Here is a 15,361-nt window from a genome sequence, read left to right as displayed (position 1 = left end):
CCACCTATGTCACTGGAGCTGATACAGCAATGTCAATGTCACGTGAGCGCTGCAGCCAGTCAGTGGCCATGGATCGACTGCAGTGCTCACACATCCCTTTATCAAAACTCATGCACTGAGACCTGGCACTGACCTCACCAGAACACTACTGCTGCAGGAGGGGACATTTTTTTCTTATTTTAACCAAGGCAATACAAACTGTCTTTAGGAAGAGGTTATACAACCCCTTTAGTAATACGGTATTAATACCAAAATTAATAATGATAAAAATGCCTCTGGATATTGGACCATGTGCCTCATATGAAGAAAGAGGCTGCTGACAGGAGTGAGGAGCCTTTGTTTATAACTCTTTCTCACCCATCACTCTGCTTTATTGACAACAAATAAACGCGCACAAACAACACGGCGGTTACCATGGTGCCCAAACCAAAACAGGAAGTGCTCGGCGGCCGCGCGCCTCCCTGCGTGATGACGCACTTCCGGCTCACTTGCGGGCGGGCTGTGGGAATTTGAATTCACCGCCAGGCGCGAATTGGAGGAGCGGACGGCGCTGTATATATGGAGGTACGGAAGCCGTGAGCCGGGCTGCGATACTGTATGGTGGGGGCAAAGCTGGCCGGAGAGACTCCGCTCCACAGCCGGCTGCTGGACTACAAGTCTCAGCACAGCTGTCAGTGCATGGTTATGTAACCTCCCAGGGCAGACTGTAGCGTGAGCCCTCCCGGACACCGTCCATACCGCCGGGCTGTGGAGCTCTGTGCCATAGGGAGGATGAGACAGTTAGCAGAAGGTGTAGACGCCAGGTGTGACCGCTGCTGGCAGTCAGGTTGTGGCTTCTAGGAGCGGTTCCGGTTTGCAGGTCATTAAAAACCAACCTGCTATACACCCCCTCCCCAGGTCCATCACTGGGTCTCAGGCGCTGCTCCCAGTCCTCAGCAGTGCTAATATTACGTCACCAGCGCTGCAGACGATCAGGGAATTGACTACTTGTTGCAGCACCACAGGTCCTAAGACACCGCAGCAGCGACCTGGACCTGGGAAGGCTGAGGAAAGCAAGAGAGGGGGGGTTTGATTTCTTTTAAATTGTAGCTGAGGTAGAAGGATTTTTTTTTTTTATAACAGCAAGCATCTTTAGTGAAGGGTTAAAAAGTATGCAGAGTGGTCGGTAACCTAGGCAACGAGCTGTAAACTAATAAGTTGCGGAAGGGTTTTAAGGTTAATTGCAAAGTTACTTATTCTTATCTTTGCAATTTTAATTATTTAAGAAATTGAGACAATCCATTATAAGAATTTTGAACGACTAAAAAAAAAAAAAAAAATGTCCCCCCCCTATCTGTAAATGTTTAGAAAATAACAGGCGCTGCACTTCTGGTTTATTCCATTGCATCTCCCATCCTCTTATTACCTAAGTCTATCAAGGATATCCTACGTACCCGCGTGGCTGCTGCAGCCAATCCTTCAAAATTGGCTTCACGTGGCCGCCCCTTTAAAAAGAACCTGCCGGGAGGAAATTAACTTTATTCCTCCCAGCAGTGTTTGGCTTCAGTTATTGCTTAGTGTACAGTAATGGCTGTCTGTAACTGTGCCCCCTGCACTGATTGACAGCAGCGCAGCATTAAACTCTGCTGTCAGTGAGTGCCGGTGGCGCTATTACAGACCTATTTCAATATACACTGAGCGGTGACTGATGCCAAACGCTGCCAGGAAGAATAAAGTTAATTTCCTCCTGGCAGCAGTTTTATGTGCTGTCCCTGGGCTGGTTTAGGGTTTGTGCACAGTGTGTGTTCATTGTCTTTTGTTTTAGTGCAGTTTGGAGACACAACTTCAAGCATATCCAATATACCAGCAAAGTCATGAGAATCCTGAAGTTTTTTTGTGCACAAGCTTCTTTTTTCCTTGCAGATTTGGTGCAGAATACATCAGTTATTTCACCGATTTGCAACGCTTTTCCACCCCATAATGTATTAAAATGGATGGAAAAAAAATTCATAAAAAATGCGGATATTTTTCTGCTAAGCGATGCAGATTTGGTGCAGAAATTTCTGCAACCAAATATTCAGCGTGCTCACATTAGAATGCGATTAACATTCAGATTAACCCCATTTCTGCAGGTCAATAGCATTTTTCAATGTGACCGTTTCCTTTTAATAGCATCTTCTTATGGTGCTTTCACGTCAGCGTTTTTTTTGCCGGTCGGCAAAAAAACGCATATGACCGGATCCTTTGGATTGAATGTGCAAGGCATGCAACCGCAATTGTTATTTTACCAGATCCTTCTACTTTTTATGGCTGCTGCGATGGATGCAATGGGACACAGAATTTATCGGCCAGCACTGGAGTCAGCTGATCGGGAGTCAGCTGAACTCCTTGTGATTGTTGGATGTTGTGGGTCATGTACAATTTTGTGTGGGTTCATGTTTAGGCGTGGTTCACTGTCCATTATTTGTATTGCTCAGGCTATGTGCGCACTAGGCGTTTTTTGTCCACAAAACGCACCCGCGGTAAAAACGCGATGCGATTTTGGCTGCGTTTTTGTGCGCTGCGGTTTTTTTTCTAATTTAAGGGGAACCTGTCATCAGAAATTTGGCTTTCAACCTAAAAGTTTCCCCCTCTGCAGCTCGTGGGCTGCATTCTAGTAAGGTTTCTATACTTTTTGTGCCCCCTTTTAAACCAAAATAAATACTTTTATAAAACTGTACCTTTCGGTTTGAAAATCTTGTAAATCGTCCATGGGGGCGGGCCGTGTGGCGTCCGTTGCTGTATCTTACGCCGTCCCCCATGATCCAAATCATCCCTCATAACGCCGCCCACTGCGCCCGAGGTCCCGTGCACGCCGGGACACCTGGTGACGTGGTCGCACGCACGAGAGTATGGGCGGCGCTGTGATTGCATCGCAAGTGCGCGCCCATACTCTCGTGGGCGCGCTCTCCCCTCTGTACGTCGCTCAGATCCTCTCCGCTTCTCCTGTAGTGGCCTGCTCCGCTCCTCCCATCTATTTCCTGCTGCAGGGTACGATGGGAAGGAGGTGACGTCGGGCCGGCGCAGAACGCTGGAGGCAGTGGGGAAAGGGCGGGCACGAGAGTATGGGCGGGCACTTGCGATGCAATCACAGCGCCGCCCATACTCTCGTGCCTGCGACCACGTCACTAGGTGTCCCGGCGTGCACGGGACCTCGGGCGCAGTGGGCGGCGTTATGAGGGATGATTTGGAGCATGGGGGACGGCGTAAGGGACAGCAACGGACGCCACACGGCCCGCCCCCATGGACGATTTACAAGATTTTCAAACGGAAAGGTACAGTTTATATAAAGTATTTATTTTGGTTTAAAAGGGGGCACAAAAAGTATAGAAACCTTACTAGAATGCAGCCCAGGAGCTGCAGAGGGGGAAACTTTTAGGTTGAAAGCCAAATTTCTGATGACAGGTTCCCTTTAATGAGTTAAATACGATGTGAACGCAGAAATAATTGACATGCTGCGTTTTTGTGGTCACCGCAAAAACACAGCTACAAAAAAACGCTGTGTGCGGACAGCACTTCTGAAAACCCATAGACATTGCTGGGGAAGCAATGTCACAGCCTTTTCAGCACAAAAATGCGGTAAAAACGCCGCAAAAAAGCAGCAAAAACGTCTAGTGCGCACAGGGCCTTATGTGTACATTCTATTGTTTGTATGTAGTCACCCCCTGTAGTGCAAGGCTATAGCTTCTATCCCTAGGTGTGGGGGAGGTGGGCCTGGGATCCACCTACTGTAAACTCTCTGCTTACCTGGGGGATTTGTCAGTCTGTTGGGAACTTGGAGAAGGAAGATGATTGAACCTCTGAGGGAAGCTGTAGCTTCTCAGAGAGACATGGACATTTATTTATCGATTCCTGGACTATATTTGTTTTTCTTTACTAATTTTACCCTCGGTTTTTGTGGATTATGTTATGGACCATTTGATTTGCTTGGAATAAATTCTCTTTGGATTGCTCACTCATCTCTCGCTCTGTTGATTGTGTGATATGGGAGAAGGACCCCGTCACACTCCTAATCTCACAGCCCACACATGCTGCGATGGATGCAGGTTAACAGCAGTCACTGCCTGCTGACGATCACGTGTGACAGTGTGCGGGCTGTGTGGTCAGGAGTTCAGCTGAGTTCAGATCAGCTGAGGACTCCAGTGTCGGCCGATTACTTGTTCTGTGTCCCGCTGCATCCATCGCAGCGTGTGCGAGCTGTGGAATTCAGCTGAGTTCGGCCGGCACTGGAGTCAGCTGATCTGAACTCAGCTGAACTCCTGACCTCTTACCAGCAGAACAAGTAGATAACAGAGAGCACAAGAGAGTGGTGTTTAATGCCGCGCCAATAGATCACTTCAGATGATGTTCAGACCAGTGTTACTTTATTGTTTTCCAGGTCAACGCGTTTCTGGGGCATCTGCCCCCTTCATCAGGACCACCAAAGAAACCGATAACATCCAACAACATTGGGATTGGATGTTATCGGTTTCTTTGGTGGTCCTGATGAAGGGGGCAGATGCCCCAGAAACGCGTTGACCTGGAAAACAATAAAGTAACACTGGTCTGAACATCATCTGAAGTGATCTATTGGCGCGGCATTAAACACCACTCTCTTGTGCTCTCTGTTATCTACCGTTTTGGTGGCTGCAGCCTTGGATTGTGTGATACATGCGATTACAGTAGTTGTGGCTTCTCACAACTACATCTGGTGAGTAGTTTTACTCCCCCACCCCCACCCCTCACATATTGGGGTAAGACCCTATGCGCTTGTTTTTCCACAGTTTTTTCCGTGCAGCAGAACAAGTAATCAGATCAGCTGACTCCAGTGTTGCTATAGGAACAAAATAAATTGTTAGTATAAGAAGCTTATGTGTGAGGTAATAAGATGTCGGTGGGGAGACAGAAAGAGAGACAGTCAAAGAGACAGACAGACATAGGCACAGACAGGGAAAGAGACAGAGAGACAGTCAGACAAGGAAAGAGATAGACAGACATAGACATAAACAGAGTAAGAGAGAGAGAAACAGACAGTCAAAGAGACACACTCAAACAGACAGGGAAAGAGACAAAAACATGAAAAGCGACAGACAAGGAAAAAGACCTGGAAAGAGGCACTGTTCTTGTAATCATTTTGACCCCACGGGGTGAAGATCTTGCGTGGAACCCCAGATCAAGGGAGATTATCAGTGCTCTTTTAGGTCTTCCATATTCTTATTATTGCTTCCACAGTTGATTTTATCATACCAAGCTGCTTGCCTATTTTAGATTGTCTTCCCAGCCTGGTGCAGGGCTACAATTTTGTTTCTGGTGTCGTTCGACAGCTCTTTGGTCTTCGCCATAGTGGAGTTTGGAGTGTGACTGTTTGAGGTTGTGGACAGGTGTCTTTTATACTGATAACAAGTTCAAAGAGGTGCTATTACTACAGGTAATGAGTGGAGGACAGAGGAGCCTCTTGAAGAAGAAGAAGTTACAGGTCTGTGAGAGCCAGAAATCTTGCATCTTTTTAGGTGACCAAATACTTATTTTCCATCATAATTTTCAAAAAAATCTTTCCAAATCAGACGCGGTGATTTTCTGGATTTGTTTTCTCGTTTTGTCTCTCATACTTGTGGTCTACCTATGATGTCAATTACAGGCCTCTCATCTTTTTAAGTAGGAGAACTTGCACAATTGGTGACTGACTATATACTTTTTACCCCACTGGCAGGGCTGTGGAGTCGGTAAGCCAAACCTTCGACTCCGACTCCGACTCCTCAAATTCTCTTGCACCGACTCCGACTCCGGCTCCGACTCCTACATATATTGCTTATAGTTAGGTGAAAAATTTATTGTAGTACATGAATATGTGTATGTGAACATCAGACATTTAATAATTTTTATGATACAATAATCAAGATATTTGGATAGAACATAAAATATATTTATTGGAATACAACTTTAGAACACAAAAAACTGTAATAAATTGTAAATATGTAATACACTATGTAATATACAGTAGATTACATATATATCTTGTGTGTGTATATACACTGTGTGTATGTATATATATATATATATATATATATATATATATATTACATATTTACAATTTATTAGTTTTTTGTGTTCTAAAGTTGTATTCCAATAAATATTTTATGTTCTATCCAAATATCTTGATTATTGTATCATAAAAACAATTAAATGTCTGATGTTCACATTGTACTACAATAAATGTTTCACTTAAATATAAGCATTATACTAAATGTTATTATTTAGTAAAATATTCAGCACATTCTGCATTGCACTCCTGTCCCCAATTTATTATATATTTTAGGAGTCGGAGTCGGTGCATTTTATACCGACTCCGACTCCACCAAAATGAGCTCCGACTCCACGACTCCGACTCCGACTCCACAGCCCTGCCCACTGGACCAGGGCCAAGTATTCTTTTTGGTCATCTCTCTGTGCGTTCGACCACGGACACCCCCTCAGAGCACCAGAACTGGAGATATCTGTTGATGGGTTAGTAATTTCTTAAAATTCATGCTCCTTGAATCAAAGGCAGTCTGGCTACACCACTGCATCCAGGTATGTCTTTTTCTGAAATGTGGCAGTAGTTTTGAGAAAGCATAGCTTAAAAAGACAGATGTCGCTAGTCCGATAACTTCTCCGGCCGACTTCTCGTCACACCACTCGAGAAAGACTTGTCAATCAACTGGACTGATGCAGGGTAAAGCCAGCTGGGGGCTGCGCGGACTAGTCAGGTCTCTCCATAGCCCCGACTCGCTTTTCAAACTTTTCTCTGAAATTCCACAGAATCGAGAGTAGACATACCTGGCTGTATCTGCTGTAAGGTTCTCAGATTCATGCTGCTGGTTTTTCAGGGAGCGCTATACTAATGACCGGTTCTCCTTAGCGGAATACCTGGTAAGGCCATGTGTACATGAATATTTGGTGAGTCTTTTACATCTGTATTTGTAGCAAAATCCAGGAGTGTGTGTAAAAAATAAAATTTAAAAAAAAAAAGCAGAAGTGGCGCTCGTGTTTCTATTATACTTTTCCTTTGATTGTTCCACTCCTGGTTATGAATTATTAATACTTAAGTGAAAACCTCACCACATTTCTAACGTGCACATAGCCTAAGGCTGGTTTCATACGGCCGTGTTTTAGGTACGTGTGACGTCCGTTTTTAACACGGATGTCACACATACCCATGTTCCTTTATGTTTTTACATGGATAGTGTGGCCCCCGCTATTTCACACGGAGGTGTGTTCGTTTTTTCTCCAACATCACGGCTGTCACACGAATCACACACTGATGTGATCAGTGTGACACATACCAGAGAAAACACGGGTTTTTAAATAAAAAGATTTTCTATATTTACCTGTATCCAGCGATGCTGTCTCCGGCTCTGCTGCCTCTCGCTCTTGATCGCCGCTCATTATTTTCATTGATTATTCACTGCAGTGAGCAGCTGGGAGCAGGGGCATCGAGGTGACAGCGCTGGAGACAGCATTGCCGAGGACCGCATTGCTGGGGACATCGCTAGTGACAGGTGAGTATCCTGCCAGCAGTGTGTGTGCAGGGACGTCCAGGAGGTCATCGGATTTCCCAATGAACTCTGATGACCTCATGATGACACCCCTGCAACACCTGCGCTACAGCGAGTGTCACGATGGTGACTTCCAGGGGTTCATGAGAATTGATTGAGAACTCCGATGAACCCCTGGATGTCACTGCACAAACTGCTGTATACTATGCCATATGTCCCCGGCGGTGCTGTCCTCGGAGGTGCTCTACCCAGCCTGTCCCCGCGATGCTTCGGCTTCCAGATCCTCGGGTAGTGAATAATCAATGATAATAATGAGCAGGGCTCAGGAGCGAGAGGCAGCAGAGCAAAACACAGCATCGCTGGATACAGGTAAATATAGAATATCTTTTCATTGCAGAGACGTGTTTTACCTGGTACGAGTCACACGTATGTGTGACGCCCTGGACCCCAGGGGTCACAGGTAATAACATCTACCTCATACACACACACCTCCATCCCCTGTGAGGTCACACACGTCACCCGAAAGGGAGACCTGATGCCTCCCTCAGGGCGAGTAGAGCACACCAGGTGGGCGGAGTCAGGCGGAAAGACACGCCCACCAAGGAGACTACTGTCCTGGGGCAGGAAGTTCAAACAGTTTAGTTTTGGAGTTGACAGTGAGTGGTAGTGGAGCAGCTGTCAGGGACCCGGGTAGGAGCCGGGGCCTCTTGGAGAACGTCATGCAGGCAGAAGGTGGTGGCCGTCTGCAGGAGTACCGGCACAGCAACTGCGGAACTGTACCAACCGGGTCTGGGTTGGAGCCCGCCAGTCCCGAACCGGGGAGTCAACCGTGTACCGGAGCACCAACAGGAGGGTACTCCGACCCCGTCCTAGCTTAGAAGCCACTGAGTATAGGCAAATTGACTGATTGCTGGCCGGACCTCACGGGTTCATCCACACCCAAAGTCCCGAAAGAAGGCAAAAGCCCACCGAGACCGCGTGAGCGCCACCGCCAAGGGCCAAACACCCGACGGGCCAGCGCCTGCGGGCAACCGAGGGCTCCTCCGGCAGCTCAACGCCGGGGAGCGGGCTACCACTGCTTAGGCAGGGGGGCCAAAACAAAAACATCCAGAGGTGCACGGGAAACGGGGACATCAGCAGCCGGCCGCGGGGACCGACCACTTCCGAACTTTGGTTTACCAGTGACTCTGAGTGCGCCCTGCACCCCGACGACATCTCCCCTTGCAGTCCCCCACCGGGGCCCCGGGACACACTGCCCCTACCCACGGAGGGGCTAACATCTCAGCTGCGGCCGCAAAACCGATCCCGGACGAGCCCGCCATCACTTCAGCCACAGCGTTGGTGCATCCACGCGTCACCACGACCCGTGGGTGGCGTCACGACCCCTTACACAATTTAACTTAAGTGTATCAGAAAAGAATTAGATAAGATTATTACAATAAACAGCCATTTAGCAATAAAATTAATATTTTATTTCAGACCACTTCTTGAGTGATGTGTTTAATGAATTTTACGCCTTATACTCGAAAATGGTTGAGCGAACACTCGCCATGTCTTTCTTGGTGAATTGGCTGCATTGTGTTTGTGGTGTGTATTAATTGCCAGAATTGTGGCAAAAAACGCACTGTGTGAATGTACCCTAAAGAAAATGTGCTTTCTTCAGCGCTCTATTGGGAGACCCAGACGATTGGGGTATAGCTACTGCCTCCGGAGGCCACACAAAGCACTACACTAAAAAGTGCAAGGCCCCTCCCCTTCTGGCTATACCCCCCCGTGGTATCACGGGTTCTCCAGTTTTCAAGCTTTGTGCGAAGGAGGTCAGACATCCATGCATAGCTCCACAGTTTTTAGTCAGCAGTAGCTGCTGACTATTTCGGATGGAAGAAAAGAGGGCCCATATAGGGCTCCCAGCATGCTCCCTTCTCACCCGTTGATGGTGTTGTAAGGTTGAGGTACCTATTGCTGGTACGGAGGCTGGAGCCCACATGCTGCTTTCCTTCCACATCCCCCTGGGGGGCTCTGAGGAAGTGGGATCCTGCCGGCCTCAAAGCTCTGACGCCGGGCTCCATCCACAGACCCATTTGAACCTGCTGGATACGGAGCTGGAGTACCGTTCAGGGACATGGCCCTGCACCATTACAGGTACTCTGTGTCCCCGGACACACAGACACAGCACACTCCAGACTTGCTGGGTGTGCTAGTGCGCCGGGGACAGTAAAGGGTTACAGTCACTGCAGCTTTGCTGAGTGACTTTGTGTATTGGGAACTACCGCGCCGGACGCTCCGGGAGCGGCGGCGCGGCTGGGACTTGTAGTTCGCCGGGGACTGGGCGCCGACCGCGCTTTTACGGTGGCGGCGCTTATAAATCCAGTCCCCGGCTTCTGCGGCCTAGTGCCGCTTCGTTCCCGCCCCCTCCCTGTCACTCAGGGAAGGAGACAGACGCTGAGCAATCAGCAGCGCCGAGGGCTGGAGCTTTATTTACATGCTCCAGCCCTCTCACTGCACACTGTCGGACGCCGGATTCCCGCTCTGACTTGGGGCACACCCACGGCCCGCCCCTCCTCACACGAGCTGGGGAAGACGCCGGCAGCCATTACTGCAGTCCGAGCTCGGACTTTCGGCGACCAGGCAGGACGGTGGCGACCATACACCCGCTTATAGGCGGGCGGTAAGCGGCACACATAGTGCTGACCCCAATATATACTGCAGTGTGTACATGTGTATTTTAACTGCATAGGTCGCTATATGCCCGCTTGGAGAGCGACACATCAGCAGCAGGAAAGCAGGTGTGCTAAGGCACAGGCTTTCTATGCTGCTTGTATTGCACGTACTGAAGTGTTCATTTGTGTTTATGCTTGTATGCTATACATTGCACTGTACAGTCGCTAGTCTTAGCTATATTCTCCTGGAATGGCTAGACTACAGCAGCAGAAAACCAAGGGTGCTGGGGCACAGGTTTTTTTCTATGCTGCTTGTATTGCATGGGCTGCAGTGTGCATTTGTACTTGTGCTTGTATGCTATACATTGCACTGTATGGTCACTCTTCTGGGCTATATTCCCCTAGATGACTAGTCTACAGCAGCAGAAGAGCAGAGGTGCCAGGGCACAGGCTTCTATGCTGCTTGTATTGCTTGTGCTGCAGTGTTCATTTGTACTTTATGCTTGTATGCTATACATTGCACTGTACGGTCACCAATCTTGGCTATATACTTCTAGATGGCTAGTCGGCAGCGGCAAAAAAGCAGCACAGATTTTCAGTGCTGTTTTTACTACATGGGATGCTGTTCATGACACCGTCCCATTGTGTGCATGCTCCCCTGTAGCACTTCGTCTGCCGGGGTCTCTAGCACTTCGTCTGCCGGGGTCTCTACTAGTCGTGGCCAAAGAAACCACCTGTCATCCCTGTCCAAGGACAGGGACGGAGTTGCAGTTTCGACAGATATATTGTCATAAGATAGAGACTTGCAGTCCAGACAGGCCATGGGCAATCTTCCTGACCAACCTCATTTGGAACGGGGGGGTCCCAGGAGGACTCTCTGTATGATAAGGCAGCTCTCCAGGACTTTGATCCTGACATCGCTATCGATCCGGATACACCGGATGGTAACGCCATACGGAATGATCCTATAGCGTCCATCAATGGAAGGTTGGATCTTTCTCCCTCAGCTCCCCCAGTGGAGGAGTCAGCTTCACAGCAGGAGAAGTCCCTTTTCAGTATCTCAAACGGATATTGAGTATTTTTCTGGCCACGCTGACTTCAGAGAAGCAGTCCAGAAACACCACGCTTACCAGATAAGCGTCTTCTCCAAACGTTTTTAAGATACACGTTATCCCTTTTCCCCTGACGTGGTCAAGCGCTGGACCTAGGGTCCAAAGGTGGATTCTCCAATCTCCAGGCTTGCGTCTAGAGCCATAGTTGCACTGGAGATGGGGCTTCAATTAAAGATGCCATTCACAGACAGATGGACTCTGGTTGAAATCTGTCTAGGAGGCTATCGGCGTGTCGGTTGCTCCGGCATTCACAGCCGTATAGGCAACCTAACCTTTTCAGCTGTTCTTGCGCAGCTGGCCTTGAGCACATGTACATCTGTACCGCAGAGGCGTCCGTAACCCCGTAATGTCTGCACTGCGACTTACCCTATTAATGCTGTCCTAAACGTACAGTCGAGGTTTCGGTCCTTCCCAAGCTCGGGCAGGTCCCAATTGTCCTCGTGCAAAAGGGCTACAAAACCTTAGACGGGCTCAGATTCCGGCCGGGCTCAATCACGCCCAAGGAAGGCAGCCGGAGGAACCGCTACCAAGGCGGTCTCCTCATGTCTCTCAGCTCTCTCTCTCTCTCTCCGCATCCGCGGTTGATGGCAGACTCCCCCGCCTTTGGCGACATTTAGCTGCCACAGGTCACAGACCGGTGGGTGACGGACATTGTGCTCACGTGCACAGGACAGTGTTCTGTTCTCGTCCTCCGACTCCATCCTTCAGAACGGCCCCACCTCCCCTCCGAGCAGATGCCCTGCTGCAGGCGGTGGACGCTCTAAGAGCAGAAGGAGTGGTGATCCCTGTCCCCCCTCAGGAACGAGGGCGAGGGTTTGTACTCCAATCTCTTTGTGGCTCCAAAAAAGGACGGCTCCTTCCGTCCTGTTCTGGACCTAAAACTGCTCAACAAGCATGCGAACGCCAGGCGGTTCCGGATGGAATCCCTCCGATCCGTCATTACCTCAATGTCTCGAGGAGACTTCCTTGCCTCAACAGACATCAAAGATGCCTATCTCCACGTGCCAATTGCTACGGAGCACCAACGTTTTCTACGTTTTGTGATAGGAGACGACCATCTTCAGTTCGTAGCCCTGCCATTCGGTCTGGCGACAGCCCCACGGGTGTTCACCAAGGTCATGGCAGCAGTGGTAGCAGTCTTGCACTCTCAGGGACACCCGGTGATCCCTTACTTGGACGATCTACTCGTCAAAGCACCCTCTCAAGAGGCATGACAACGCAGCCTGAATGTTACGCTGGAGACTCTCCAGACTTTCGGGTGGATCATCAATTTGGCAAGGTCAAATCTGTCACCGACTTAATCACTAACGTATCTCGGCATGGAGTTTCACACTCTATCAGCAATAGTGAAGCTTCCGCTGAACAAGCAGCGTTCACTGCAAACAGAGGTGCAGTCTCTCCTTCAAGGCCAGTCGCACCCCTTAAGGCGCTTCATGCACTTCCTAGGGAAGATGGTGGCAGCCATGGTGGCAGTTCCCTTTGCGCAGTTTCATCTGCGCCAACTGCAAGGGGACATTCTCCGCCAATGGGACGGGCAGTCAACCTCCCTGGACAGGAAAGTCTCCCTTTCCCAGACGGCCAAAGACTCTCTGCAATGGTGGCTTATTCCCACCTCATTGTCACAGTGAAGATCCTTCCTACCCCCATCCTGGGCAGTGGTCACGACAGATACGAGTCTGTCAGGGTGGGGAGCAGTTTGTCTCCGCCACAGGGCTCAGGGGACGTGGACTCAGCAGGAGTCCACCCTTCAGATCAATGTTCTGGAAATCGGGGCAGGGTATCTTACCCTACTAGCTTTCCAGCAGTGGCTAGAAAGAGAGCAGATCCGAATCCAGTCGGACAACTCCACAGCGGTGGCATACATCAACCACCAAGGAGGGACGCGCAGTCGGCAAGCCTTCCAGGAAGTCCGGCGAATCCTCATGTGGGTGGAGGACACAGCATCCACCATATCCGCAGTTCACATCCCGGGCGTAGAAAACTGGGAAGCAGACTTCCTCAGTCGCCAGGGTATGGATGCAGGGGAATGGTCCCTTCACCCGGACGTGTTTCAGGAAATCTGTCGCCGCTGGGGGGTGCCGGACGTCGACCTAATGGCGTCTCGTCACAACAACAAGGTCCCGGCATTTATGGCACGATCGCGCGATCACAGAGCTCTGGCGGCAGACGCCTTAGTGCAAGATTGGTCGCAGTTCCGGCTCACATATGTGTTTCCACCTCTGGCACTCTTGCCCAGAGTACTGCGCAAAAAATCAGATCCGATTGCAGCCGCGTCATACTCGTCGCCCCAGACTGGCCGAGGAGATCGTGGTACCCGGATCTGTGGCATCTCACGGTCGGCCGACCGTGGTCACTACCAGGCCGGCCAGACTTACTGTCCCAAGGGCCGTTTTTCCATCGGAATTCTGCGGCCCTGAACCTGACTGTGTGGCCATTGAGTCCTGGATCCTAGCGTCTTCAGGATTATCCCAAGGGGTCGTTGCCACCATGAAACAGGCTAGGAAGTCCACCTCTGCTACGATCTACCACAGAACGTGGAAGATTTTCTTAACCTGGTGCTCGGCTCAGGGAGTGTCTCCCTGGCCATTTTGCATTGCCTACTTTTCTTTCCTTCCTGCAATCGGGGTTAGAAAAGGGCTTGTCGCTCGGCTCCCTTAAGGGGGAAGTCTCGGCACTATCCGTGTTTTTTCAGAAGCGTCTAGCACGTCTTTCTAAGGTGCGCACGTTCCTACAGGGGGTCTGTCATATCGTACCCCCGTACAAGCGGCCGTTAGATCCATGGGATCTCAACAGGGTATTAGTTGCTCTCCAGAAGCCGCCTTTCGAGCCTCTGAAGGAAGTTTCCTTTCTCGCCTGTCACAGAAGGTGGCGTTTCTCGTTGCGATCACATCGCTTCGGCGAGTGTCTGAGCTGGCAGCTCTGTCATCCAAGGCTCCCTTCCTGGTGTTCCACCAGGACAAGGTAGTGCTGCGCCCCATTCCGGAGTTTCTCCCTAAGGTCGTATCCTCATTTCATCTTAATCAGGATATATCCTTGCCTTCCTTTTGTCCTCATCCGGTTCACCGGTATGAAAAGGACTTACGTTTGTTAGATCTGGTGAGAGCACTCAGAATCTACATTTCCCGCACGGCGCCCATGCGCCGTTCCGATGCACTTTTTGTCCTTGTCGCTTGTCCGCGCAAGGGGTTGCAGGCTTCTAAAGCCACCCTGGCTCGATGGATCAAAGAACCAATTCTAGAGGCCTACCGTTCTGCGGGGCTTCCGGTTCCTTCAGGGCTAAAAGCCCACTCAACCAGAGCCGTGGGTGCGTCCTGGGCATTACGACACCAGGCTTCGGCTCAACAAGTGTGCCAGGCAGCTACCTGGTACAGTCTGCACACTTTCACCAAGCATTATCAGGTGCATACCTATGCTTCGGCGGATGCCAGCTTAGGTAGAAGAGTCCTGCAGGCGGCAGTGACACCCCCGTAGGGGAGGGCTGTTTTGCAGCCCTAACATGAGGTATTTCTTTACCCACCCAGGGACAGCTTTTGGACGTCCCAATCGTCTGGGTCTCCCAATAGAGCGCTGAAGAAGAAGGGAATTTTGTTACTTACCGTAAATTCCTTTTCTTCTAGCTCTTATTGGGAGACCCAGCACCCGCCCTGTTGTCCTTCGGGATGTTTTTGTTGTTTGCGGGTACACATGTTGTTCATGTTGAACGGTTTTTCAGTTCTCCGATGTTACTCGGAGTTAATTTGTTTAAACCAGTTATTGGCTTTCCTCCTTCTTGCTTTGGTACTAAAACTGGAGAACCCGTGATACCACGGGGGGGTATAGCCAGAAGGGGAGGGGCCTTGCACTTTTTAGTGTAGTGCTTTGTGTGGCCTCCGGAGGCAGTAGCTATACCCCAATCGTCTGGGTCTCCCAATAAGAGCTAGAAGAAAAGGAATTTACGGTAAGTAACAAAATTCCCTTCTCCTCTTTTGTGTAAACTTATTTATTTACCGACTTATGTGATTTTCGCCTCATGATATCTGTTGTCCGTATCCTGAATAGTTAAAAAAGTGATAATTGG

At 49.6% G+C, this 15,361-nt stretch overlaps 1 protein-coding gene across 2 annotated transcripts in view; it reads left to right on the top strand.

The window, feature by feature from the left end:
* Nucleotides 1-457: 457 nt before the first annotated feature.
* The window catches only part of NCAPG2 (non-SMC condensin II complex subunit G2), a 265,879-nt gene continuing 250,975 nt past the window's right edge, over nucleotides 458-15,361 (top strand). For both annotated transcript variants that reach the window (XM_075315453.1, XM_075315452.1), the window contains exon 1: nucleotides 458-564. In XM_075315453.1, the coding sequence (XP_075171568.1) occupies nucleotides 559-564 (6 nt within the window). In that variant the 5' untranslated portion in view covers nucleotides 458-558. The remainder of the gene's footprint in view (nucleotides 565-15,361) is intronic.

Source organism: Anomaloglossus baeobatrachus, chromosome 6, assembly GCF_048569485.1.
Source record: "Anomaloglossus baeobatrachus isolate aAnoBae1 chromosome 6, aAnoBae1.hap1, whole genome shotgun sequence".
NCBI classification, from domain to species: Eukaryota; Metazoa; Chordata; class Amphibia; order Anura; family Aromobatidae; genus Anomaloglossus; species Anomaloglossus baeobatrachus.
Note: the sequence above shows the minus strand (reverse complement) of the source record. Positions and strands in the feature narration are given on the sequence as shown.